The sequence below is a fragment of the Pleurodeles waltl genome, chromosome 4_2 (genome assembly GCF_031143425.1).
Source record: "Pleurodeles waltl isolate 20211129_DDA chromosome 4_2, aPleWal1.hap1.20221129, whole genome shotgun sequence".
NCBI lineage: Eukaryota > Metazoa > Chordata > Amphibia > Caudata > Salamandridae > Pleurodeles > Pleurodeles waltl.
In genome coordinates this window covers 485,612,357-485,639,603 of record NC_090443.1, presented here as the reverse complement: position 1 = coordinate 485,639,603, position 27,247 = coordinate 485,612,357, and the positions used below count along the sequence as shown (strand labels likewise).

The 27,247-nt window shown below is 47.2% G+C and overlaps 1 protein-coding gene across 1 annotated transcript in view; it reads right to left on the bottom strand.

Annotated features, from left to right (window-relative positions):
• Positions 1-3,440: 3,440 nt before the first annotated feature.
• Positions 3,441-27,247, bottom strand: part of MAST1 (microtubule associated serine/threonine kinase 1) — a 696,806-nt gene continuing 672,999 nt past the window's right edge. The window contains exon 27 of the mRNA XM_069231862.1: positions 3,441-6,773. Coding sequence (XP_069087963.1) covers positions 4,882-6,773 — 1,892 coding nt within the window. The 3' untranslated portion in view covers positions 3,441-4,881. The remainder of the gene's footprint in view (positions 6,774-27,247) is intronic.

Sequence of the window (27,247 nt, the reverse complement as noted above, 5' to 3'; positions counted from 1 at the left end):
GATCTCCCTCTGCGGAATCTGCTCCGGACAGCTCATGGACAGAGGGGTAGAAGGTAGAGGTGGAGGAGTTAGGGTCCTGGTAACCTCCTCTGCATTGAAGATAAAAGCCTCTTTGAGGGCCCTGGTTGAAGCTGCAACTGAATACTCACCCTCGAATGCATCCAGCTCGCTGAAAAAGAGAGCTGAGGTCGTTCTTTATCGAGCCCTAGGCTTTATTTAGATTTGCGTATGGGTCTGTGAATTTGGAGAGTGGAATCAAAGAGTAGCCCCTGAGCTAAGGGTACTGATTCAGAGGAGGCAAGGTCAGTGAGTTTAGGATCCATTTTGATGAAGATGGAGCGGCAATGCTCACTTGAGATTGCGTAATTTGCATTCCCTAAGAAGCAGAGGGCACGCTGAGCCCACCTGACTAAGATCTCAGGGTTGACAGGAGTCCCGGATTCCTTTGCATGAACTCCCCAGTCGAGGAATCTTCTTTATGGCACCGGCAATATAAAGAAGTTTGTCCTCACACCCATGCCAAGCCCGGTCGATGCCCTTCTTGGGGTAAATAGAAAACTTTTTCAGGTTGGCGACCAGCATAGGGTCAATTTCAGGAGTTTCTGTGACCTTGGAGGAGAAGTCTGGCCTGGGACATTCTGATCTCAGCCGAGATCTGACCTCCTTCTCAAAACCATGGCGAATATGGGATTTCACGTAATCAGCCACTTCAGCCAGGGGAGTCCAAAGGGTGAACCTGGGGAGAATGATGTCTTTAGGCTCAAAGGTAAGTACTTTGTGTGTTTGCAAAGACTCCTGAGAATGATGAGTCTTCTTTTTACGCTTACAAGGGGGGGGGCAGAATCTGAGGCTTGAGCAGAGTATGAGGAGTAGTCTGATTCATCCTGGGCTTTGGATTTGGATGTAAAGGAGGAGGAGGGGCTATAGTCATGGTCTTTCGCTAGCGACCTCACAAAACTCTCAAAATCTGCTGCGTGGTGGGTTCTTGGCACCCTTAGGCTCCAGAGTACCTTGGGGAAGAAAGGATTCCTCATTGTCCTGGGGTGTAGAGGAGGGGATCCATCCTTGTTGTTCAGAAAAAAAACAGTAGGTACTGTTTAATGGGCCAAATCGCCTTGGCCAAGGCTTCATTCACCATATGGCACACCCCTGAATCAAGTGCGTAGAATAAGTCCTGCTCAAAGGACCCCACAGGGTTGTCATCGTAAAAGGCCTCAGAAGCCTCATGTCCATAATTCGCCATGCTGAAAACGAGTATAATCAGGGCAACACTGCCAAAAACCACCAATGAGCCAGTAGTCAACTTTTAGGAACAGAGTTGAATTACAATTTAAAACGTGGAGGGAGCCCTGCCCAAAAAAACATATAAATAGGCAAAGCCTAAGGTAATAATTATTGCAACCCTGCACCGAATGCTTACAGGGCATAAAACCAGGGAGTAACAAGGCTCGGGAGGGCCAGAGACTGGCACATGCGTGCACTAAACACAGTAAATAGTGAAATGGTCAACTAAAGCAAAGGCTACTTAACCGGCTGCGGAGCAGCAAAGAAAGAGGACACGTCAGTGTGGTTAGCATGTTATGTAGGGCTGGGGCTCTAAGGTTGGTCAGATGGTACACTTGATTAATGGGATATGTAGTGTTTGTTTAACTTGCTTCTAATTGGATGCTGAGAAATTAAAAGTGAAGAAAGAGAAGCATAATATCAGCCTCCGGTCCTGCGGGGGAATTCATTCTCAAGTGGGCAGGGGCAGAGCTTAGCCATGTGACCTTGCCGGACCAGTAGGAGGGGGCACTTACTGTCACATGATACTGCAAACATGACATCACTTCCTTTTTAGGCAGAAGCCTTTAGCCATTTCACCTTTAAACTACCTCACTTCAAAGCAAATGTATGTGATAAATAGATTCCTCCATTATCTGTTTCCAAATGTTGGCAGGTATGAAACTGTAAGTGTGGGGTGGGAGATGGCAGAATTAATTATCATGTGATCCTGTAAGGGGCTTGGCTAAGACATGTGACCCTGCACCCGTTGTAACAAAAAGCTTTCTGCTACAAGGCTCAGCCGTCATGTGATACTGTAATACTGGATGTTAGTCAAGTGACCCTGTCAGGGGGCAGAGCTCACTGCCTCATGACCCTGTTCATTGCAGATCTTTCTGTAATGTTCTCCTCATAGAGCATAGCTCACTATAATGTAATCCATTTAAGTGCAGGGCTTACTTTCCTGTGATCCAGATAGAGCTCACTGTCATGTGACTCTGTTAGGGGCTCATTGTCATGTTGCCCCACAGTTGCAGCTCTTGCTGTAATGTAATTTTGTATAAGGCAGAGGTTTCTGTCATGTTATTCTGTCAAGGCCAGGGCTCACTGTTTTGTGATCCATTTAGACAGGGCTCTTGTGATCATGTGGTCAGGCAGGAAATGCTTGTTTATAAAGTGCTTTATAAATCTAATTAGTCTAAAGAACTTGTCTTGGGAGGCAGATCTCATTTAGGAGCATTCTTTTCATTGGTTCAGGACAGTGCTAAGAGGCAGAACTCACAGCTCTAGGAAGCTGATAGGGGTAAAGCTCATTAAAGATACTTGTGTGATTCAATCAGAACTATGCTAATTTTCTGTGGGGTTGGAGCTCACTGTTATAGGATGCTGCCGGGGAGGACCTAATTTATGATGATCATGTGATCCTGCTAGGATAGTGCTCGGTGTCGGATCTGCTGTTATAGGAAGCTGCAAGGGCACAATTTATTTATAATTATAGTGTTACCAAGTTGGGAGAGACCACATGGTGAGTGCCCACTGATGTAGAAAACTGTTAGTGGCAGATACCATTATCATGTTGAGGATGAGTTTGCAGGACGACATGCCTAATAAACTGCTATTCCCGTTAGGACTAGCAAAACAGAGGGGAGAGCAGCATTTTTATTTCAAAGATGTTGTATACTGCAGAACCATGTCCCTAAAACTCCTATGTAATCTGTTAGAGGTGGAGCTTACTTAGCTTACTTTGTGAGCCTATCATCTGAAGAGATTACTGTCACATGACTCCAAACGCCTACAGTTAGGCTGTGTTCGAAGCAGCCTATTCTACAACTATTCAGCAACTTCACGAGCATGAAGCTACGCCAGGGCTGCCAGCATCCGGTTGTAAGAGGATAAAAACGTCATGAACCATTGACCCAATGACAAGTCTCTGTCAGGAAGTGGAAATACAACAATTTCTCAACGAAATCAAATTCACTGTGGCATGAAATCAAAGTCAAACATTGCATAGAAAGAGCTGCACTATACAGATCTGGGTCTAGCTCTAAATCCTGGATATATATATATATATATATATATATATACACATATATATATATACATGTGTATATATATATATATATATATATATATATATATATATATATATATATATATATATATATTTAGGCATACGTTAAGACATAATAGACATTTGAACCAAATGATCATAAAAAATAACAGAATGAACGGTCCCCTTTGCCTTCTAGTAGTAAAAGAAGAAGATCTTGGACCTGAGTTCTGGTGGACAAACAAGCACAGCTTTCTCACGCCACTGTTCGGATTGTTGGCAGTCGACCAAAACATAGCTTCAGTGATACCAGCTTTAGACCGTGGTCAAAAAATAGTGACATTGCAACTACTCCCCTATTACCTCACTTTCAATCTCCTTACATTGCTTTCATCTTAGTACCCATTTATGCCATCGTTCGTGAACCTGAAAAACAAAGCGTCTAGGTGGGAGCCACTCTCAAGATTAAACTTCAGCTCTCCATCAAAAGCAGGGGTCCATTAAAGCTCTGTAATTTTATTATAAATGATTTTTCTATACGTACTGATTATTACAGTTTTACGAATCTTACCAGTGCAGCATTTACCAACTGCAAAAGCAACCTACAAAAAGGATTTGTGGCCTTAGAATAAGTATCCCACAAGGACTAGGAAAGCAGGTCTTGCCACCATAACAATAATGATATGTGAATGACGTGTGTGCCACTGGATCGCCGGTTTCCTGATACGATGGCTGGTCATTGTGTTGCGAAGAATTGCACGGGGTTCCTTTGTGCGAGAGTCACAATCTGTGTCTCGGGTATGTATTATCTTGGAGGTAAAGCAGGTGTGATTACCACTGAGGTCTAGGCTGGCAGCGGAGACATTTGGAGAGTCTCTGGGGAACACAGATAAAATCACACTTGTACACACAGACATACCCCTCTATAGGGGTGGAGACCACAACCTTCAGTCTGATACTCTGGGCCATCACAGGCTTCCTGAGGCGGTCAGCAAGTGATCCAGAAAATGAACCGGACTTGCCCCAACACCATATGACTCAGATGGGGCAAGTGCATGGGTAGGGTCTCTGGTAAGACTTTGCTTAAACATATGTTTACAGACACAGAGCAGGTGGGATGCACAGAACAAGGTTTGCACAGTAATAGGGCATGCGCTGCCACAGAAACTGGAAGGGGAGTGTGCAGGTTGGGCCAGCCAGAGCAGCAGGGAGATGTTCAATTAAAGATGGGACCACCAGAAGTCCCTCAGTACTCTATAGGTTGGAGGGCTCAGTAAGTGCACCACAGCAGATCAAGTACTAAAGGCTGGCAATGGGAGGTGGGAACAGACACTCTTAATGAAAAATCGAAATGGCGGTGTTTATACATTACACTCGCCCTCAGAGCTGTAAACTGACTATTGTACCCCCACACCTCCCACTCCCCCAACAATCCACTCTACTAATTGTGCCATGAACAATGTGTTCAACTCCTCCTCTACAAGGCACGTCTGCCAATATCACTTTAATTCACATTGTTTTGTTGGGGGGAGGGGCAGGGCCTCTTTCAAAGCCATCATGTTTTTTCCTTAGTGCGTAGTGCCCTTTTTTGCCCCAATTGTCCCCTGGGCCAAGTCTGTCACAGCCGCAGTTGCTGGGGTTCTTGCTATGGGTTCCACTTGTGACCTGGTCTGGCCAGTCGTGCACCCATGTGGCATTTTGTCTACTGGCTTGTGATCTTCTTTGTTTTTCTGCTCTTGGGCTCCTAGGAGTTTTTCTTCAATGATGCCCTTCCTCACTGCTGAAACCAACCCTGCTTTTGTGCTATCACCGAGGCACAAGGAATCAACCTGCTCTAGGTTAGAGGGTGATAGCTTTGGGGAGGCAGATTTGCATTTGGCAGGAGCTGATGTCACTGTAGTGTGTTCTTCAACCACTTCCAAAAACCACCGTTCCTTCTGGCAGCCGTTATGAACCTTCACAAAGTCATTGGCAGAGCCATCTTGGTCCACAGTGTTGGATCGATTTGGCATGTGACCAGGTGCCACATCTTGAGTCATGTCTGAACAGGCAGACTGAGGATTCTCCTTTGGAGGCAAATGCTCTTTCTCAACCTTTTTTATGGTCTGTGGCCATGCATGAGCTTTCTCGGGGCAATCTTTGGCCAACAGATGAGGGACCTGGACAGGGTCTGCAGTCCAGCACCCCCTAGTTTTCATATTAGTGCAATATTCAGCCAAAGAAGATACTTCATCTGTGGCTTCTTTGATCCCGAGTGGACTTCGCCTGATAACTTCATACTCCTGAACGGGGCTTAAAGCCTTCTGTTGGCAACGGGAGGCCAAGTAGGTGTCTTCAGTCTGTACACCTTGATGTTTCTTGCACAGCAGATCTCCTAAGCCAACTTTCCGATCATCAGAGTGGCCTCTCTCAGGAGTTTTTACTCCCCCACTACTACAGATTAAATCCACTTTAGACGAACTCACTGTGGATGGGCTTAAAGGCAAGGAATTGCTCAATGTGTGTATGTCATTGGTCTTGGTGCCATCCTTGGCCAGCACTACTCGTCCATTTCCTGAACTCATGGAGCTGTTACATAGTGCTTGCCCCCTACTTGACTCCTCGCTCTGACTGCTTGGATGTATTTCCTTTGCTGCACTAATTCTTGGGGGTTCCACTGAAGGCAGAATTATTTCAGAGTCACCCTTCTTCTGAGTTGGGTACCTGTGTTTCTCCCATTCTTTCTCGCCATGTCGATTGGATTCCCCCTTCACGGTTGAGGTGGGCCTTCTCATCTTGACTTCATCTACCATTCCCTCTGTTGATCTGCCCTTCAAGTCAAGGGTAATGCTTATCTCTGGCTCCTGTAACTCTCTGCTCTTTTCTGCCCGGGTAGAAAGGAGGGCCTCACCACTGAGGCTCAGTGGGGACTCTTGGCGCCCCAGTCTGCGCATGGCCACCTGCTTCACGGCTCCTGCCTCTCCAAGGGCCAGTGTTTCACCATCTGTCTCCACTAGGCTCTGCAGGCCCAGTTCTCCATGGAATTCTTTCCTGTAGTCGGAGTGTGAAGCCTCCAGGCTGTGCTTGCGCATCACCACCTTCTTTTCTGAAGTAAGTGGGGAGCCCAGTTTCTCAGCTGACTGGACCCGCTTCAGCAATGGTGATCGTGGTGGTTCGGCGCTCTTCGGTCTAGGTCGTACCACAGGTGGTGAGGAGTGCAGCTTGACTGGGAAGCTCTGTGTTGTATTGGAGCTGCCCACGGTGTGTCCGGGCAGCGGAGGAGGGGAGGACTGGGTTGGTGAAGGCGTGTGTGCCAGCGGTGAGAGTGGGATGTTGCCAGCAGACTTGCAGCGAGCTGAACGGTACTGGCGGTGCAGTTTCGGGGACAGTCCATGGAGAGTACTGGGACGGATGTGGTGTGAGGAGCTGGCTGGGGAGTTGGGCGTGCTGGAGGCTGGAGAACTGCTCTGGGAAGAAGTGCCTGTGGGAAAAAAAGAGAAAAGTGGAACCCTTTAGAAGCATATGTTTACAAGGATTAAACCAAGCAGCAGCCCATGATCTTGAATAACTTATCAGAAGGAAAGAGGCCATCACCTACTCTTCTCAACATTACCCCCCACACATATAGAGGTCAGTATACTTTTAAAAAGAGCTCTGGAGGCTGGACTCTTGAATACTTAAAGCAGAGCCCTTGTTGCCTTTGCAGGTGGGGAAACTGTACCCTTGTAACACAGTATGGACCCAGGCCTTTTAAGCAGAAAGAAAACATTACTTTACTTCGGTAACAAGCTTTCTATCTGCAGATTCCTCACCTAAAGAACAAAGCCTGGGTGTCAGATAAGTAACTTTTTCTTCTGAGAGATACTTCCACCTGCCAGATTCCTCACTGGTAGGACAAAGCCCAGACTGGAGCCGGAAACCCCTAAGCAACAAGGTCGCCAGCAAAGGGCACTGGACTCAGTCAATGCTACTTAATAAAGTCCCTAAAGAGATTGCCTCAGTGCATCAACAGTTTTCCTCCATCTTATCCCCAGCCTTTGAGGCAAGATTTGGATACAGTGACATTGATGAAGGATTACAGTACCAAAATAATGTAAGATGGAATCTTACTAACTTTCCTTATAACTCATCCATCAAATTGGGAGGTGGGTGGATCAGTGAGGAGTTTTGCAGGCAGAAAGAATATCCCTCAGAAATACTGTTACTGAAAATAACTTTCTTCTCAGCGATACTTCTACCTGCAGATTCCTCACATGTAGAACAAAGCCCAAGTGTCAGACTGGATCTGGAAAATTTGCGCTGAGGCTGCCGATAGAGGGCACTGGACTCAGTCAACATCACTGTGTCCATAAAAAGCCTGCCCTGCCAGATCAATGTCAGTTTCCCTCCAATTTGTTTCACCAACCTATGAGGTGAGATTTGGATAAATTGAGGGTGATGAAGGATTGCAGTACCAAAATAATGTAAGATAAAATCTTATTAACTTTCCTTTTAACTCATTCATCACACTGGAAGGTAGACGGGTCAGTGAGGAATCTACAGGTAGAAAGAGTATCCACCATAAAGATTGTTACTGAAGGTAAATAGCTTTTTTATGATGGATACTTCTACCTGCACATTCCTCACATGTACAACATATTTCACAGCAATGCCCTGCCCAGAAGGAGGATTCATGAATGAGTAAACAAGGAAATCCTGCAAGATAAATCTGGCAAACTGTACATCTTTGTTCGTAAAAGTGTGCAAAGAAGCCCATGTCCCCACCTTAAAGATTGAGCAAGTGCAGAAGTGGTTGAATTAGTCCTCGTGGAATCAGCTTTAATTCCTTAAGAAGGTACCTTCTTGGCTAAGGCGTAGAGGGTCTTGATGCAGAAGATGATGCAACAAGACAGAGTTCTCTTCTGTACTGCCTTACCCTTCTTGGTACCACAGTAGCCGACAAAGAGCTGGTTGTCTGATCGGAAGACCTTCTTGCAGTCCAGGTATCAGTTAACCAAAAGCTGAGGATCCAACCAATGCAACCATTGTCCTTTTTCGTGGGATGAGGTGGAGTGTAGAAGGTTAAAAGAGTGACAGGGCATGATGGACAACCTTAGGGAGGAAAGCAGCCCTGGTTGGCAACACCAACGTGTCTGGAAAGAAGGCAGTGAATGGGGGAGACAGTTAAGGGCTTGCAACTCGCTGACCTGTATAGCTGACGAGACTGAAACCAAAAACGCAGTTTTTACGGTCAACATACAAAGGGTACAACTGTGGAGGGGCCTCAAATGGAGTCCTCATCAACGAAGAATGAGTCAGATTTAAGTCACATTGAGAAACCACAAATGGAGTCGGAGGAAGAAGATTGGTCAGGCCCCTAAGAAAACGCATTACAACAGGGGATTTGAACTGGGACGGCTAATCTGGCAGACAGAGAAAAGCAGACAATGCTGCTAAACATTCCTTCACAGTGCCAATAGCACATTCTGAATAAGGGAAAGCACAAATTGCCATGCTTGAGACAGTCTGGCCTGTACAGGATCCACACCTTTGTCCACACACCATGAAAGAAAGTTTCTCCATCTGACGGAATAAGCTGACTTAGTGAAGGGGTGAAGAGCAGACAAGATGACACCAACCACATCCATTGTCAGCTGAAAGGAGCTTAGCTGACTCTGCTCACTCTCCAAGCATGTAAAGGAGAGGTCTTGGTGATTGGGTTGCAGAACTAGTCCCCCCAAATTGGGTTAGAAGTTCCGGCCTGAGTGGAAGGTAAAGTGGGGAACATGTACAGAAGTGCAGAAGGTCTGCATACCACATCCTTTGCGATCAGTGAGGATGACATGGGCCCGGTGTTGATGAATCTTTCTGAGACCTCAAGGAGTCAACATTATGGGGAGAAATGTGTAATGCTGCTGAAAGTTCCACCTCAACTGAAACACATCCCCAAAGCTTCCCTCAAAGACACTGGAGGGCACAGAACTGTGGCAATAAGCATTTTCTGAGGAGGTGAATAAGTCCATCTGTGGAGTGACCCACTGGGCAAAGAAGTCTCGGCCTATCTTAGGAAGAAGACGCCACTTGTGATCAGCAAGGTGACGCCACCAGGAAGGTCTGGAGCTCCAGCTGAATTGCCCACAGGTCCAACAAGTTGATGTGAAGAACCCACTCTTCTGGGAAAACAGAGGCACCTGATCTCCAGATGGACTCCCACGTTAAGATGGAAACATCTTTCACTACCGTAGTCACAGCCTGAGGGAGAGTGAAGGCCAACCCGCAAGTGAGGTTCACCTCGGTTCCCCACTAAGCCACTTCTGCCACAGCACTGGGGGACAGCAGGATGGAGTCTGACAGGCTTCACCTGGAATGGAACCAGTGCCTGCGGAGGCACCATTGCAAGGCCCTCATGCGCCAACATGATTGGGTGACTAGGAGAATGCAGGAGGCCAGCAAACCTAGGAAATCGCAGGACTCTCATGAATGAGATCTTGCGCCTCACTGGAAATACAGAATCAACTCTTGAGTGTCCTGTATTCTTTGTGACAAAGGAAAAGCTTGGAGAAGGGTGGTGTCCAGTGACAACCCTACAAACTAGAGTTGTTGGGAGGGCCACAGGTGAGATTTGGTCTTTTTGATCAAAAAGACCAGGCTGAACGGCAGGGATGCCATCATCTACAGATGGCACAACAACACCTACGGCAAACTGGCTTTGAGGAGCCAGTCATCGAGGTATGGTAAAACTGGGATACCTGACTGTCTGAGATGGGCCACAACTGCTGCTATCACCTTGGGGAAGGGTCTGGGTGCAAATGTCAAATCAAACTGCAGTTTTGGACTGTTACAAATAGGTAGTGTGTAGAACAAGCTGCAAGTACTTCTGATGCGACCACAGAATTGATCAGGATGTGGAAGTACGCATCCTGCAGGTCAGGTGACACCATCCAGTCTCCAAGTTCCAACACCAGCAAAAATTGAGCCAGGGTCAGCATCTTGAACATTTCTTTTTGAGGAAGAATTTCAGGCTCCTGAGATCCAGAATGGAATGCAGACCACCATTCTTGTTGGGAACTAAGAAGTAGCATATGTAACATCCTTGGCTCTTTTCCCTCTCTGGCACTAAGTCCACCGCTTCTTTGAGGAGGAAAGCTGTCATATCCTGCTTTAGGACGGCTAAATGGTCTGAAGGTGGAAAAGAGGGAGGAAGGAGGAGGTGGGATGGGGTGGTTAATCTGAACCAAGGGAACGGTGTAGCCCTTTTCTACAATTTGAAGGACCCACTGGTCTGAAGTAATTGACTTCCAGGACAGAAGAAACCAGGACACCCACACTTCCACAGGCTCTGTGTGGGCTTGGGGAAGCAAACTAGGCCTGCTTTCCCGGGAATGTGGGCAAAGAGAAGGAGGGTTGCACAACAGATCCACAGCCTTTACCTCAACCCTAGACTCTGTACAGCCAGATGAGTGGATTCTGCTGCTGGAGTGCCGCCGTGTACTGCTGGGAGCAAAAAGAAGAACCTTGTCCAAAACTCTCAAAGCGGTGAAAAGACCAGAAGTCCTTGGTTAGCGGAAGCTGAAGACCCAAAGAACTGATCGTCGTTTTACATGCCTTAAACTGCTCCAGTGCTGAGTCAGCTTTGTCCCCGAACAAGCGCATGCCATTGGTGGGAAGGACAATTAGATATGCCTGGACACTGGATGAGAACTTGGACGTCCTGAGCCAAGAGTGGTGATGGTCTCTCTGTGGTGCCCAATCTAGGCTTAATGATATGCTGGGAAGAATTCTGCCGATCCGTGATGAGCTCCTGAAAGTGCTCCTTCATGAAGGCAGGAACATGTGGAAGTATCTTATGGGCCATGTCCCACAAAGCGTGATAATAGCAGGCGAGCATGCAGTTGGCATTGAGTGACTTCAAGGCCACAACACCTGCAGAAAAGGCCGTCTTGCCTTAGGCTTCCAACCGTTTTGATGCCCTGTCGGCATGGCTGTATAGAAAGTACCTCCCGATTGGGTCCTTGAACAGGAGGCCTTCATAAACAAATTCTCTGGTGAAGGGTGCATGGAAAGAAAGGTGTTCTGAAGAGTTTGATGAGGGCAGGAGAACCTCAGTGCGGATGTTGGTCTTTATCTCCATCGTGGCTATTGCAAGGCCATCACTTCTGCAGCTTTGAATATGAGATTGTGCAAAGAGATGACCTCTGACATTGATGATCCAGTGAGGAAGTCCATAGTCAACTCCGTTAAGGTGTCTAGCCCACTGGCTGAAGACAGGCCCTAAACATAAAGGGGTTCCTAATTCAGTTCACCACTGGTGAAATACTTCACAGGGTCAGAATCTGTCTGAAAAATGTCATGGAGGCATCCTTGATAAGCCTCCTCCTCAAGAAGGAGGCTGAGGCTCGACGTTGATCTGTGGTGCCGACAGTGTTGTGTTTGGAGTCGGAGGAGGTAGTGGTGGCAGTGGAGGCGGGGTTGGCCCTGTCCATGGCAATGGCTGTGGTGCTGAGAAGTGGAGAGCCAGTCAAACCAATGTGGCGCTAGCACTGGTTCTGACAGTGCGGCTCCAAAATGCGTCAGATGAAATGGCATAAAGAGTGGCAGACACGGTGCAGCTGGCTGGCCTGAAGGTGCGCTGGATGGTGTTGAGGCTTTTGTTTTTTGGTGAAGATGGCATACATAGGGGCATATTTACAAGCCCCTGGAACCTCCTTGTGCCACACCACCGTCATTTGTTTATGCTCATGTGGCGTTACAGAGGTATTTTTACCACGCCATATTTACAAAGTGGCGCAATGCACTTGCGCCACAATATGCGCCACAATATGCCTGCACCAAGCATTATATATGCAAGGGGCATTACGGCCCTAGGAGGCCCGCAAAAGGGGCCCGGTGAAATTTACAAGATTTCATTACGCCATTTCTGGCATCATTTTTAACACCTGCTCAAAGCAGACGTTGAAATTACACACCTATAGTAACCTTTGGGGCTCCTTGCACTTCGCTGCACTAGCATCAACATTTTATACACGAGTGCAGAAAAGCTCCACAATAGCATAAAAAATGTTGACGCTATTGGCCTAACGACCACCATGGTGCGACTATCATAAATACAGCACTACCATGGTGATGTTAGGTGCCAGTGGGGGGGGGAGCAAGAAAAGTGGCACATCATCTGTTGTGCCCCACTTTCCAGTAAATATGCCCATAAAGTCCAGGAACGCTGCTGGGTCTCCTGCAGTTGGGAACTCAGGAAAGGCCAAAGTCAATTTTGGGAACTAGATCGACGGATGTGCCAGTGCAAAAAGCTCTGGTGTAGGGGTCTGTCCAGAGCCAGGTCCAAAGGGGGAGCAGGGCTGCACAGAGAATGCAACAATGTAAAGTTGACAAGCACCAGTTCAGAGGACGAAGCTCGTGCGAGAGATAGAGAATGAAGAGGCAACTTCCCTTTAGCATGTTTCTTTTCCTTCCTTCTATGTTTCCTCTTCTTCTTGGCTGAAGATGGTGCCGGGAACATTTCCCTCATTGGTGGTCATCCTTCACTTGGACCATGAAAAGACTGGCCTCCCGACCTTGATGGCCTTTGGGCGCATATTGAGGCATGCTGAACAAGCCTTTGAGTTGTGGTCAGATCATGAGCACAACAGAGAGACCTCATGAGGGCCCGTAATAGATATCTGCCCCTCCCAGTTCCGACAGGGTTTAAACGCAGACCTTTTGGGGGAGTATTTTGGTACTGCTTTTCTATTTTAAATTTGGTGATGAAATTTACTCACAGAATGAAGCTGTTTAAGATGCAGAAAAAAGTTAATCGACTTCGAAGAGCCAGGGCTTGTGTTTTAGGGACTCAATGGCATCACATCAATTCCCGTGTTTTCTGAGTCCAGGGCCCTGTACCAGCGGCCTCGCTGCTTTGAAGTCTGACACCTTTGTTCTACAGGTGATGAATCTGCAGGTAGAAGTATCCATCATAAATAACCTCACATGGGGTTGTGTAGTTTCTAAAATTAACTTTAGGGGTAAACCATGGAAGCAGAAAAGATGTCACATGGACTTGTAAACTGGCAGCCCTCACGGGGTAGCACATATAGCATGTGCGACCCCTGTTCAAAGCAGAACACCTCACAGATGTGTTGCAAGTGCGATGCTGAGCATATAGGAGCAGCGCAAGAACGTTGTTTTCTTTCTCCTGTAATAGTTGGGGGTTGACAATGGTGCTATGTGAGTACTGAATGCACACTGTCATTGTTCTATGAAATGGGGTATTATTATTACTCCCTTTGTTTTTAGAAAGGCATTAATGTCAGCCCATTAGCAGTGGGTACTCATACCTGCACTTGGAATGCCAGTTCTGCCCACTGCCAAATGAATTTTATGTTGCTTTTCTAAAAGATGGTGAGTTGTGCCATGATGTGACACCATCAGCCATATCCAACTTTTTAGTCAGCATCACATTCCATTCTGGGGTTTGGTGTTTTACTTTTCATACTGTCTATATGGGTTCAGAACCCCCATATGGAAAGTGATGATGGCTAAAAAATCAGAATTCGACGAACGTGTTACACATGGTTTGGGTCTTCTTGCCAGTTATAGTTTTAAATTTGACAAAGTGGTCTCATCCATTGAATATAACTCTGCTTGTTTCACAGACAAGACCAGAAGTAAGATTCACTTAATTTGTGGCGGGTTCACTCTATAATTTACATCATCGATTAAAAAAATCTGTGACAATGGCAGTCGTTTTGGATTTGTGTAGTGAAACATTTTATCCCATGAGTCACTAACACACAACACAGGTGTAGCATGGGCAGCAGCAATGCAACATTCTCTAAATAAACCTAAACGTCCTTTTCACATAGTTCCACGTCACCCAAACTGGCTTGTCTTGTTCCAGTCTCTCTTTCTCACCTCCTGTTTCTCAGATTTTTACTTTTTTGCTCACACGCATAGAGTGGCTATGAATTGTACACTCCCTGTAACTACGCCAGCATTCTTTGGTGAGCACAAATCCGTATTCCATAATTTGGCAACATCAAATGAAGTGGCCCAGCTTAGGATGTGTGAAGAGAAAACGCTGTGAAGGACAGATCAATGCAGGAATGATTTCAAGATAAAATAATGGCTATTTAGTTGTGAAAAAAGCAAAATAAAGACTTGCAGCCATTTACAGGCTTCTGGACTCTGATTATTTTTTTGGCTTTCCAGATATTGCAAAGCAACTGTAGTTTATTAGGTCATTGTTAATTGGAGCAGGGAGTGGGAGGCCGGCCAAACACACATGCGTACTTAGGTTTCTCCAGCCTAGCTGTGTTTAACAGCCAGGTTGGAGAAACTGCACAGACCCCAGGGCTTTGTCTGAGCGGCAGTCGCTGCGACCCCTGAGGCAAGGGTCGCTCCCCCTGGGGCTAGATAGGCCATGTTTTGGGCCGATCTGGCCCCCGGGGGGGGTCGAAACCCACTAGGTGCCAGGGATTGTGAGGTGTGTGTGTTTTGTGTGTTTGGGGGCACCCCTTGGGCAAGGGTCGCCCCCCCAAATGGGGGACATTTCGTATTTGCTATCTCTGCCCCCCATGGGGGCAGAGGGGCCTATTTTTGTAGGCCCATCTGCCCCAAAGGAGGGCAGAAACCACCAATACGGCAGGGATTTTTTTTTTGGTTTCCCTTTTTTTGTTTAGTGCTGGGGGTGCCCCCCGTTTGCCCCCTTTGGCAAGGGTCGCCCCCTAAAGTGGGCACAGAGCTGTTGTCCATTTCTGCCCTCCTTGGGGGCAGATCGGCCAATTTTTTTACACCCATCTGCCCCCAAGGGGGGGCGGAATCCACTTAGGCACCAGGGATCCTGTGTGTGTGTTTTGTGTGTGTGGGGGGGGGGGGGCGGCGGCACCTTTGGCAAGGGTCGCCCCCCTTGGAGGCAGATCAGCCTATTTTTATTTTAGGCCCATCTGCCTCCTAGTGGGGCAGAAGCCACTTAGGCATCAGGGACAATTTCTGAGTTCTTGGTGGTGGGGTGTTTGTCAACTGGCGAAGTATTTGTATTTGTGATTATAACAGTTTATTTCTTCTTTTTGTTCTAGTTCAAAGCTTTTGCTTCCTTTGCTGTGGATCCTTGCGGTTTTGGCAGTAGTTGTCCTGCGGTTTGCATAGTTGCATGTTTTAGGTAAGTGAAAGCAATTTACTCCAAAGGAGTATTGTTGACATGCATGAATGACATGTTTGTAGGTGGTGTACTAAATGCAGTATTGTGTGTGAAATTGTCCTTAGATTTGAGCACAATGTTATTTGTGTTGTCATATGTCTAATTTGCTTTTTTCTTTTTTCTTTTTAGTGGGATATCATTGGTGATTGCTGTGTCTGTGCAGAGTAGTTGCTGGTGAGTAGCTTTTTCAGGCAAGTGAGTGGTATAGTTTTTTAGTACATAACTCTTTGTGATAAAGCTACACTTTGTTTATTACTTATTTTAGTGCTAGTTGTTGTTGGCAATCCATTTGTTGTTAGTGAGGATCATGGCTAGCTGCAGAGTGACCGCTCAGCAGGTTGTTGGCATGCTCTTTGAGTCGTCTTCAGACCATGATTACGAGACTGACTCTGCATCTGAGGCAGAGGAGGAAGTGAGAGATTCTGGCAGTGAGTTATCTGTCCGAGAGTATTCTTCTGATGAGGAAGCTACTCTCAGTGCAGATGAAGGGCCTGTTGTAGAGGAGGACATTGATGTGCCAAGAGTGCAGCAGCCTGGGGCTGAAGGGTTTCCCATTAGAAGACCTGACACCTGGATTGCCCCAAACATGGAGCAGCCACAGTTACCTGCATTTACTGGTCTCCCAGGGTGTACAGTCAATACGGAAAACTTTTTGCCTGTCCATTTCTTTCACTTGTTTATGGACAATGTATTTTTGGAAGAGATTGTGGAGCAGACTAATTTGTATGCAGAGCAATATTTGCGGGACAACGCTGCCAGACTTAAGCCTCTGTCTAGAGCTTCTCAGTGGGTTCCCACATATCTGGAAGAGATGAAAAAGTTTTTAGGCTTGACTTTTTTGATGGGGTTGATCAGGAAGCCGTCACTGGCTTCTTATTGGTCTACTAGTCCCTTGATGGCAACGGCTATATTTCCTGCAACTATGACACGAAATCGGTATTTGCTTCTTCTTCGTATGCTGCATTTTGTAGACAATGCTTTAGCCTTGCCACGAGATCACCCTGATTGTGACCGTCTTTTTAAGATTAGGCCTGTCCTTGATCATTTTGTAGATCAGTTTTCAGAGGTCTATGTTCCAGGCAAAGAGATAAGTGTGGACGAGTGTTTGGTCCTTTTCAAGGGGCGTTTAGTTTTTAAGCAGTACATTCCTAGTAAGAGGGCACGTTATGAGATTAAATTGTATATGCTGTCAGAAAGCAGTACAGGATATGTGTATAATTTCCGGGTCTACACTGGTAGGGATTCCAGTATTGACCCTCCTGGTTGTCCGGCCACTTTTGGAGTTAGCGAAAAAATTGTGTGGGAACTTGGTAGACGACTGTTTAACAAAGGTCACCATTTGTACGTAGATTATTTCTACACTGGAGTGCAGTTGTTCAAGGAGTTGTTTAGAGTGGACACTGTTGCTTGTGGCACAATCCGTTCTAACCAGAAAGGCTATCTAAGGGAGCTTGTCTGTAAAAAACTTGAGAGGGGACAGTGCAGTGCCTTGCGGAATAATGAGCTGCTAGCTCTGAAATTTTCAGACAGGAGGGATGTGTACATGCTATCTATCATCCATGATGAGAGTACTTCCCCTGTGACTGTTTGGGGTCAGGTTGCGGAAGTGTGCAAACCTGCGTGCATTTTGGACTACAATAGGCACATGGGTGGTGTTGATAGAGTAGATCAGAGGTTGGAACCTTACACTGCTCTTCGTAAGTCTTACGTGTGGTATAAAAAGTTGGCCCTACATTTATTTCATTTGGCAACTTTTAATGCTTTTATTGTGTTCAAGGATTGTTCACCTGAGTCAAGGATGACATTTATTAAATTTCAGGAGTCAGTGATAGAGAGCCTTATTGTGGTGGAACGGGCAACAGTTCCTAGAGTAGAAGTGGTGGAGGATGTGGCTAGATTGAAAGATCGCCACTTTCCAGATCACATTCCTCCCACTCCCAAAAAAGACTTGCCCACAAAGAAATGTAGAGTATGTGCCTGGAGATCAATCTGGAGGGAGAGCCGGATGTACTGCCCCGAATGCCCTTCAAAGCTTGGGCTGTGTGTGCTCAGCTGTTTTAGAAGTTACCACACAAGGAAAAACTTTTGGGAAATACTGTGAGCGTAAACTGCCTATTTTATATTTTCATATGTTCGGATTCACGGTTGGCATTACTGTCATGTATTTAGTTAGAGCTTTTGTGTTGGTAGTTTTGTACTTATTTTACAAGTAGTTAGTGGTTTCTTTGTTGTTTATAAACAAAACAAAAAAGTGATGGCGGTGTGCGTGGGGTGGCGCTTGACTGGCGGTATGAGTGGGGTGGCGCTTGGCTGGCGGTGTGCTTGGGGTGGCGCTTGGCTGGCAGTGTGCTTGGGGTGGCACTTGGCTGGCGGTGTGCTTGGGGTGGCGCTTGGCTGGCGGTGTGCTTGGGGTGGCGCTTTGCTGGCGGTGTGCTTGGGGTGGCGCTTGGCTGGCGGTGTGCTTGGGGTGGCTCTTGGCTGGCGGTATGGGTGGGGTGGCACTTGGCTTGCGGTGCCAGCCAAACGCCAGTCCACACACTCACCAGCTGGTGTGATTGCTGTATCAGGCATGTGGGCGTATGAAAGTGATGGGCCCTTGACTGGCGGTGTCTGTCGATGCGATAGTTGTAATGTGCTGGGCCCGTAGCTGGCGGCGTGAATGGTCTTGTGCATGTCATGTATGAAAGGTGTGTGAATGGACTGTAAAGCGGTTGGTGCCTTGCCGTGGCTTTACAGCTCACGAGCTGTGAGTCATTGGTTCAGTTTTTTGGCCTTTCAGTTATTACCAGTGCATTTCACTTTTGTGAAATCTCTTGTTAATAAAATTTGATCTACTGAACCATCACTCACCCTCGTGCCAAATCCAACCAGTATGTGTGGTACAAATGACAAAACCTGCTCCGCTGTAATCAGGCGTCGCAGCACACTTGAGACACGCTAGGTGTCTCAGGTGGGACCCCGATGATGAAGCATGCCACCAACTTGGTTGGTGGGTGAGGGGTCTTTTTCACATAACCTAAGTGCGTTTCTTTTCACAATTTTAGTGTTGGGCACATCAGACGTATGTGGACACATCAAAATGATATATTACAAAACTACCTGTGTTTGGGGGAGGGGGCACCTATGTTTTTGGTCCTGGGTGTGGCCTTCATCTAGGGAAACCTACCAAACCCAGACATTTTTTAAACTAGACACCCCAAGGAGTCCAGGGAGGTGTGGCTTGCGTGGATCCCCCAACATTTTCTTACCCAGACTCCTTTGCAAACCTCAAAATTTGCTTAAAAAAGCATATTTTCCTGACTTTTGTTTGTACGATCACCGCTCCAGCACAAAATTCCTACTCCCCAGCATTCCTCTCAGTCTCCCAAGTAAAATGACCCCTCACTTGTGTGGGTCCCCAAAGCAGAGTGAGCCTAAAGATGTATAAAAGAAGAATACGTTTTTGGCCTTATTCTGTTGTAGGCACCTGGCCCACCCACATAAGTGAGGTATAATTTTTATCGGTAGACTTGGGGGTACGCTGGGTGGGAGGGAATTTGTGGCTCCTCTCAGATTCCAGAACTTTCTGTCACCGAAATGTGAGGAAAATGTGTTTTTTAGCCAAATTTTGAGGTTTGCAAAGGATTCTGGGTAACAGAATCTGGTCAGAGCCCCACAAGTCACCCCATCCTGGATTCCCCTGGGTCTCTAGTTTTCAAAAATGCACAGGTTTGGTAGGTTTCCCTAGGTGCCGGCTGAGCTAGAGGCCAAAATCTACAGGTAGGCACTTTGCAAAAAACACCTCTGTTTTCCGTCAAAAAATGGGATGTGTCCACATTGTGTTTTGGGGCATTTCCTGTCACGGGCGCTAGGCCTACCCACACAAGTGAGATATCATTTTTATTGGGAGACTTGGGGGAACATAGAATAGCAAAACAAGTGTTATTGCTCCTTGTCTTTCTCTACATTTTTTCCTTCCAAATATAAGAGAGTGTGTAAAAAAGACGTCTATTTGAGAAATGCCCTGTAATTCACATGCACCCCGGAATTCAGAGATGTGCAAATAACCACTGCTCCTCAACACCTTATCTTGTGCCCATTTTGGAAATACAAAGGTTTTCGTGATACCTATTTTTCACTCTTTATATTTCAGCAAATGAATTGCTGTATACCCGTATAGAATGAAAACTCACTGCAGGGTGCAGCTCATTTAATGGCTCTGGGTACCTAGGGTTCTTGACAAACCTACAAGCCCTATATATCCCCGCAACCAGAAGAGTCCAGCAGACGTAACGGTATATTGCTTTCAAAACTCTGACATTGCAGGAAAAAGTTACAGAGTAAAACGTAGAGAAAAATTGCTGTTTTTTTCACCTCAATTTCAATATTTATTTTTTTCCAGTTGTTATTTTCTGTACGAAACCCTTATAGGATCTACACAAATTACCCCTTGCTGAATTCAGAATTTTGTCTACTTTTCAGAAATGTTTAGGTTTCTGGGATCCAGCATTGGTTTCACGCCCATTTCTGTCAATGACTGGAAGGAGGGTGAAAGCACAAAAAATCATAAAAATGGTGTATGTCCCAGTAAAATGCCAAATTTGTGTTGAAAAATTGGGTTTCCTGAAAGCTGGGAAGCTGGTGATTTTAGCACCGCAAACCCTTTGTTGATGCCATTTTCTGGGAAAAAAACACAAGCCTTCTTCTGCAGCCACTTTTTCCCATTTTTTGGAAATAAACGAAATTTTCACTGTATTTTGGCTAATTTCTTGGCCTCCTTCAGGGGAACCCACAAAGTCTGGGTACCTCTAGAATCCCTAGGATGTTGGAAAAAAAGGACGCAAATTTGGCTTGGCTAGCTTATGTGGACAAAAAGTTAAGAGGGCCTAAGCGCGAACTTCCCCAAATAGCCAAAAAAAGGCCTGGCACAGGAGGGGGAAAAGGCCTGGCAGCGAAGGGGTTAACATAAACAAGCGTTTCAACTTGGTAACATAAGATTATATTACTGCATTGAGAGGCATTTGCTAAAAGTGACAGCTTTTATACATGAACTTAAAAATATTCACGTTGCCAAGCCCCCGTCATGCCATTACTCATTTGCACCCTGTATGTGGCCTAAATTCAACATTATAGTCTATATAAATCAGACACAAAAGAGGTGCTTACATAGCATACACCCTAAATTCACGTTTCTCAAAGTGCTCTTGGATATAATAAAGAAAAAAGGGTAGCTTGATTAAATAAAACATTTGCCTAGGATCAAACAGTTTGGTCAGGCACAGAAACCGTGAAAATTCCTAGGTTTTCTGATTTCACACTGTGCACTATAGATGCATGTCTAATTCCCTTTATTGTATTACATAAAAGGTTAGAGCATGTGTGGCAGCTTTTTTTGGACTTGGGGGCACAAAAGGAATTCAACCTGAGCCAGACTTAGGCATATGTCTCGAGCCTGGCTCAAGCTTTCAGGGGCTTGCCCACCTCTAGTAGGGGAGAACAAAAAGTGGATATCTATAGTGCAGGACTTATAATAATAGATCAGTCCATTGTAAGCCATGGGATCGTAATCTACTCATAGACCATAACATAAGATCTGCATGGAAAAAGAATGAATCATCTAGTATGGCCAGGCAGGTCTATATATTGTTTCATACACGAATGTCATAGGGGCATGTGTAGCATCATTCTGCAGAAACTGAACTATCAGTGATTTGCTTGCTGGAATGTTCTTTACTTATTTACCTGTTCGGCTGGATTACCCTACAGAGTGTCCATTTCAGACATATACTCCCTACTGGAGGGGAAAACTATTTGTAAGGAAGTGACTCTTTTTTTATGGTCACCACAAGTTTTTCGACTGATGTTGCTGTCTTTTCGCCTCTGATAGTGCACTGAGACTTGCTGATCAGACCTCAGTGCTGGTGTCCTGACCTGAAAGTATATGGTGAATCGTCTGTATCCAATTGAAAATGGCTAGCTTAAATATAAGTCACTAGTAAATGGTACTCTGGTGCCCAGTGCATGCAAGTTATACAGGAACCCCAGGGCTTGCAGCACTGGTTGTGCCACCCTGGAGGTCCCCTAAATGAAATGAGTCCCCCAGCATGCCACTGCAGACTGACAGCAGTTGTGCACTGCTAGCCTGACTTTGCCATTAAGAGCAATGGCCAAGCCACTACTTCCCCTGTACATCTGTACATCTGTGTAAATCACCTCTCTGGCAGGCCTACCGAGTCCTAAGGCAGGGTGCAACATGTGACATGGGCAGAAGATTAAGAAAGGGACTGTGCCTGCTGTGTCCTGCTCAAGGTGAAGCTGTCTCCAGAGCCCAGCTAAGTCAAGAGACTCCAAGAGCCAACCAACTGGCTTCCAGTTTGCAGCACAGGCACACAACAGCTGAAGAAGACTGCTGGGGCAAGTTGATAGCCCAAAGTCTTCAAGCCACTATCATCTCCACCGTACAGCAGTTTTGCCCACTCAACACTCTGCTTGGAGTATAGAGCAGCGGCTAAACTCTGCCAACCACTGTGTGATGGACTGTTTTCTCCAACGTGGCTCGCCAACATTGGGTTGCTGAGTACGAGTGATAATTTGCACCCCCTAGCACGATTTTAGGCTCTAGAATGCCTCTTGGTGAGATTTCTCAACGCAGGCGTTCACAGCAGGTCGTGACCCTTCACCCTGAGAAAGATGCCACTTGAGTAAAAAATCTGCTTGTGCGGCAGAAAGAAGCAGCATCCTAAGGCACTCCATGTGGGACCTTTCACTCTGATTTTACAGTGTGGAACAAGCGCACACTGCTAAAAATCAAGGCGATGGGCCCAAATTCCGCCTGCTCACAGAACTTCATGGAATCTCGCAGAGTTTCTATGTAACTCCATAGAATTCCGTGGACTGAAACTCCACTAGTTCCACCCATGCCTAGCTAGAGCCCACAGAAGGTGAGTTATTGACCCAGGAAGGTTTGGCCTGTGACCGTGACATCGGGCATTCGGGAGTCCAGTGGCGACTCAACTTGGGCCAGACTTGACAGCACTTCATGACCCTGCAACTAGGACCCCTTCACCATCTCTGTGGAGTTCCCTGCAGGAAGACTACCATCCACCACGTCATAGCTACAGCATTCTTAGAAAAACATCCTTCATCCTTTGCCTCAAGACCATTCCATAGGAATCCATTGCAATGGGGATAAAGTGCTTGGAACTGCTGGAGGACTTCTTCTTCTGCGGAAGTAACTGTTCCTAAGTACCTTGATGGTTCCCTTGACTTTCTCCCTCCCAGAGCTGGCCGCCCCAAGTACTTCTAACAGACTGCATTGACACTTACCTACATTTTTCTTAGAAAACGTTTCTCAGGCCCTCACGCAAGCACGACATCATCATCACCTCCTACGCCGACGACACCCAACTTGTACTCTCCCTCACCAAGGACCCCGCCAGCGCCAAGACCAACCTACAAGAGGGTATGAAGGACGTCGCAGATTGGATGAGGCTCAGCCGCCTAAAGCTGAACTCTGAAAAAACGGAAGTCCTCATCCTCGGCAACACCCCGTCCGCCTGGGACGACTCCTGGTGGCCCACGGCCCTCGGCACCGCACCGACCCCCGCAGACCACGCCCGCAACCTCGGCTTCATCTTGGACCCTCTTCTCACCATGACCAAGCAAGTCAACGCCGTGTCCTCCGCCTGCTTCCTCACTCTCCGCATGCTCCGTAAGATCTTCCGCTGGATCCCCGCCGACACCAGAAAAACCGTGACCCACGCCCTCGTCACGAGCCGCCTGGACTACGGCAACACCCTCTACGCCGGGACCACAGCCAAACTCCAAAACCGCCTGCAACGCATCCAAAACGCCTCGGCCCGCCTCATCCTCGACGTACCCCGCAACAGCCACATCTCCGAACACCTGAGACACCTGCATTGGCTCCCAGTCAGCAAAAGGATCACCTTCCGTCTTCTCACCCACGCACACAAAGCCCTCCACAACAAGGGACCGGAATACCTCAACAGACGCCTCAGCTTCTACGTCCCCACCCGCCCCCTCCGCTCCGCTGGCCTCGCACTTGCTGCCGTCCCTCGCACCCGCCGCTCCACGGCGGGTGGGAGATCTTTCTCCTTCCTGGCGGCCAAGACCTGGAACTCCCTCCCCACCAGCCTCAGGACCACCCAGGACCACTCCGCTTTCCGGAGACTCCTAAAGACTTGGCTGTTCGAGCAGCGATAACCCCCCCTTTCCCCCCTAGCGCCTTGAGACCCGCACGGGTGAGTAGCGCGCTTTATAAATGTTATTGATTTGATTTGATTACGACTTTGGCTGTCTTTGTAAAAGACCGCCGAAGCAGCGGGAGCCAACATACCGCCAGCTATTATTAAATTTCCGCTGGGCCAGCGGACGGAAACAGTGTTTCTGTCCGCTGGCCCAGCGGAAAAGTCACATCAACATTGCAGCTGGCTCATAATAGAGCCGGCGGCAATGTTGATGTGCAGTGGGTGCAGCAGCACCCGTCGCGCATTTCACTGCCCGATATTCGGGCAGTGAAATGCGCGATGGGGCTGTGCCTGAGGGCCCCTGCACTGCCCATGCCGAGCGCATGGACATTGTGGGGCCCTCATGGGCACCCCGAGTCCCCCTTACCGCTAGCCTTTCCATGGACAGGCTGGCGGTTGGGGATTATGCCCGCCTGGCGGAAGCCTGGCGGTATAGTGGAGGTGCCGGCGGTATGGCCATGGCTAAAGCGCCAGGGTCATAATACACTGGCGGAACACCACCAGCCTGTTGGCGGTATTACCGCCAGTGTTCCGCCGGCCGCCAGGGTCGTAATGACCCCCTAAGTGTCAAATTTGCTGAATTTCCCAAGGCTTGTTTGCAGTTGAGTGAAAATGCTTTAATCTATTATTACTTGTAAAATCCATATCTCCGGAACCCTTCAGTGGATTGTTGTCATTCTAGTTTCTAAAATCTTATTGTTTTGGTGGTGTTTAAATGATGTGCACTTGTTCCTCTGTGTAAGCCTTGCTGCTGAGTGCCACAGCTACCCAGAGTTGACCTAGAGGGTTTGACAGACAAAATCTGAGGGTCCTAAAGGGGTTAGTAAGTGTATTACATGGTGAGGTTTCACAACCACACCATGTAAAACACCCCATTTCCTCACAAACCTACACTAGAAAGGGAATTCTGTTTTAAAACAGTTTCAGGCAATTGTTTTGCTATTTTTTTGTTTGCAACACCCTTCTACGGCAGGAGTTGAGAAACTACCCAAACTCTGAAAATGTCTGCAAACTATGAACTTCACCAACGTGTCTTGATTTGTAAATCCACATTTGAAACTTCAAGCACTAACCACATAGTTACAAAAGCTGAATATAATGTGCCTCTTTCCTTAGTTCTGATTTGACTTTAATTTCTGTAAGTAACCACTGTAAGGAAATGCCTCTTTTTGTATGGTCACCTCCAAAGTTATGGACTGATGCTGCTGGTTTTTTTTATTCTGAGAGTACACTGAGGCCTGGTAACCAGGCCTCAGTGCCTGTGCCCTGACCTTAAACTGTGTATGATTGATTGGTGTATACCAAAGTGGCATAAGCTAAATTACTTGTAATTTCCTAGTGTACGGTACTCAGTTACAGAGGGCTTGTATGTTAGAGGGGCATCCCAGGGACTACAGCACGGGGTCGGCCACCCTGGGCGTGACGACAACAAAACATGACTCCTAGTCTACCACTGCAGACGGGAAGGGCAGTTTTAAACTGCTAACTCAACTTTGCTGTTTAAAGTAATGGCAAAGCCATGCCCTCCCTTTTTAATGCGCATAATTCACCTCTAAGGCATACCTAGTGAGCTCTAAGGCAGAGTGCTATATATTATAAAGTGGAACATGTGGTTTACATGTTCCAACACAAAAAATCTATCATTGTTGTTTTACTGTGGAAGAGGCTTTATAGCCCAGTTGTGAGTGAAGAGTGGCAGGCTGCCACAGCAACTCTGCAAACTTCTGACTCGGACTAATAAAGTTGATCCTGTAAGGTATCAAACAACTTGTGACATTTTCCAATGTGCAACTTTTGCAAAGTTGTCACTTTGTTGCCTTAAATCCCACTGTCAGAGTCAGAGTCATGTGAATCCCAGCAAATGCAGGTCTGCCTTAGTTTGGAGGTGGGAGATAACAGCCTAGGTTGAACCCGCCTTCAACAGCCAGTTGTCAAGGTAGAGGAAAACTGGCATCCCTGTTCTCTGAAGATGAGCTGCAACTACCGCCATCACCTTAGTGAACACCGGAGGGGCACTGGTAAAGGAACCACGATGAACTGAAAGTGCCCATGGCATACTATGAACCGCAGATAACACCTGAGGGCAGGTAGGACGGGAATGTGAAAGTTAATGTTGTGGAAGTCCATTGTTACAATCCAGTTTCCTGGGTCCAGGGCAGACAGGACCTGAGCGAGGATGAGTATTTTGGACTTCTGCTTTTTTAGGAAGAAATTCAGAGGGCATAGATCTATGCTAGGGTGAAGGCCTACATCCTTTTTCGGCACCAAGAAGTAACAAGAATAGCCACCAGGACCAACTTCGGGCATCTTCACCATCTCTATGGTCACTTTCTTGGCCAAGAGAGCCATGACCTCCTGGTGGAGAAGGGATAGGTGATCCTCCATCAGCCAGTTGTATGTGGGCAGTATGGGTGGAGGGGTAGTTATGAAGGAGAGGGAATAGTCCCTACAGGCAGTTTGCAGAACCTACCTGTCAGATGTTATGGACTTACAGTGGGGAAAGGTGATGGCAAATTCTGCCATCAACTGGGTGCCCATGATGGTAAAAGGACACGTTGTGAGGATTTGGTGGCTGCTGTACCGAAGGGGTGGTGGACTGGCCCGACCACTGGCTGCCCGACCCAGTGAGTCCGTGAGTGCCACACTCTTGGCCATGCAGAGGCTGGGTAGCATGCGTGATATGGTAGCTGGGGGTGTAAAGGCATGGTTGAAACTCCTTACATGGGCATGAAAGGAGCAAATTGTGGAGTGATGGTGATGAGGGGCCATAAAAAGGCCCAAGGACCTTTCTGTAGCCCCACTGTCCTTAAAGCACTACAACACCAAATCTGCCTCGTCTCTGAAGAGAGGGGAGCCATCAAAGGGCATGTCCATCAGAGATCAATGGACATCCCCAGAAAAGCCAGGCTTCCTCAGCTAAGCATGGCGTTGTGAAGCTATGGTCGATAAAACCACCCTTCCCAATGAGTCATGAGTCATGAGTCATGGTGTCTAGTCCACATCATACTGTGAACTTTGCTGTGTCTCTCGCATCGGAAACAGCGTAGTTAAGTACGGCCCAGGCTCCACTGGAACTGATGGCAGCACCTGTGCAACCATATCACACATGGCATGGGAACAGCGGCCCAAAAGGCACACAGAGTTCACAGACCAAAGTCCCATGCTGGTGGAAGAAAACATCTTCTTTCCTAATGTGTCCAGCCACTTGCATTCCCTATCTGGGAGTGCAGTAGGAAATAAGCCAGGATTTACATGAGCTGTAGAGACTTGGACTACCATCTCTCTGGGGTAAGGTGCTGGGTGAGGAAGTCTGGGTTCCCTGGAGCAGGCGGTGGTGGCGAGCAATCATCCTATTCACAGGAGCCCCTGTCATGGGCTTGGACCAGGTCCCAAGTAGGATGTCTGTGAGGGCCTCATTGAATGGGAGTAGTGCTTCTGAGTGGTACATTCCAAGTTGCAGCACCTCTGTCAAGACGTTAGTATTGACTACCACTGAGGGAAACTGAAGGTCAAAGACCTCACCTGCCCTCTGCTCCAACATGG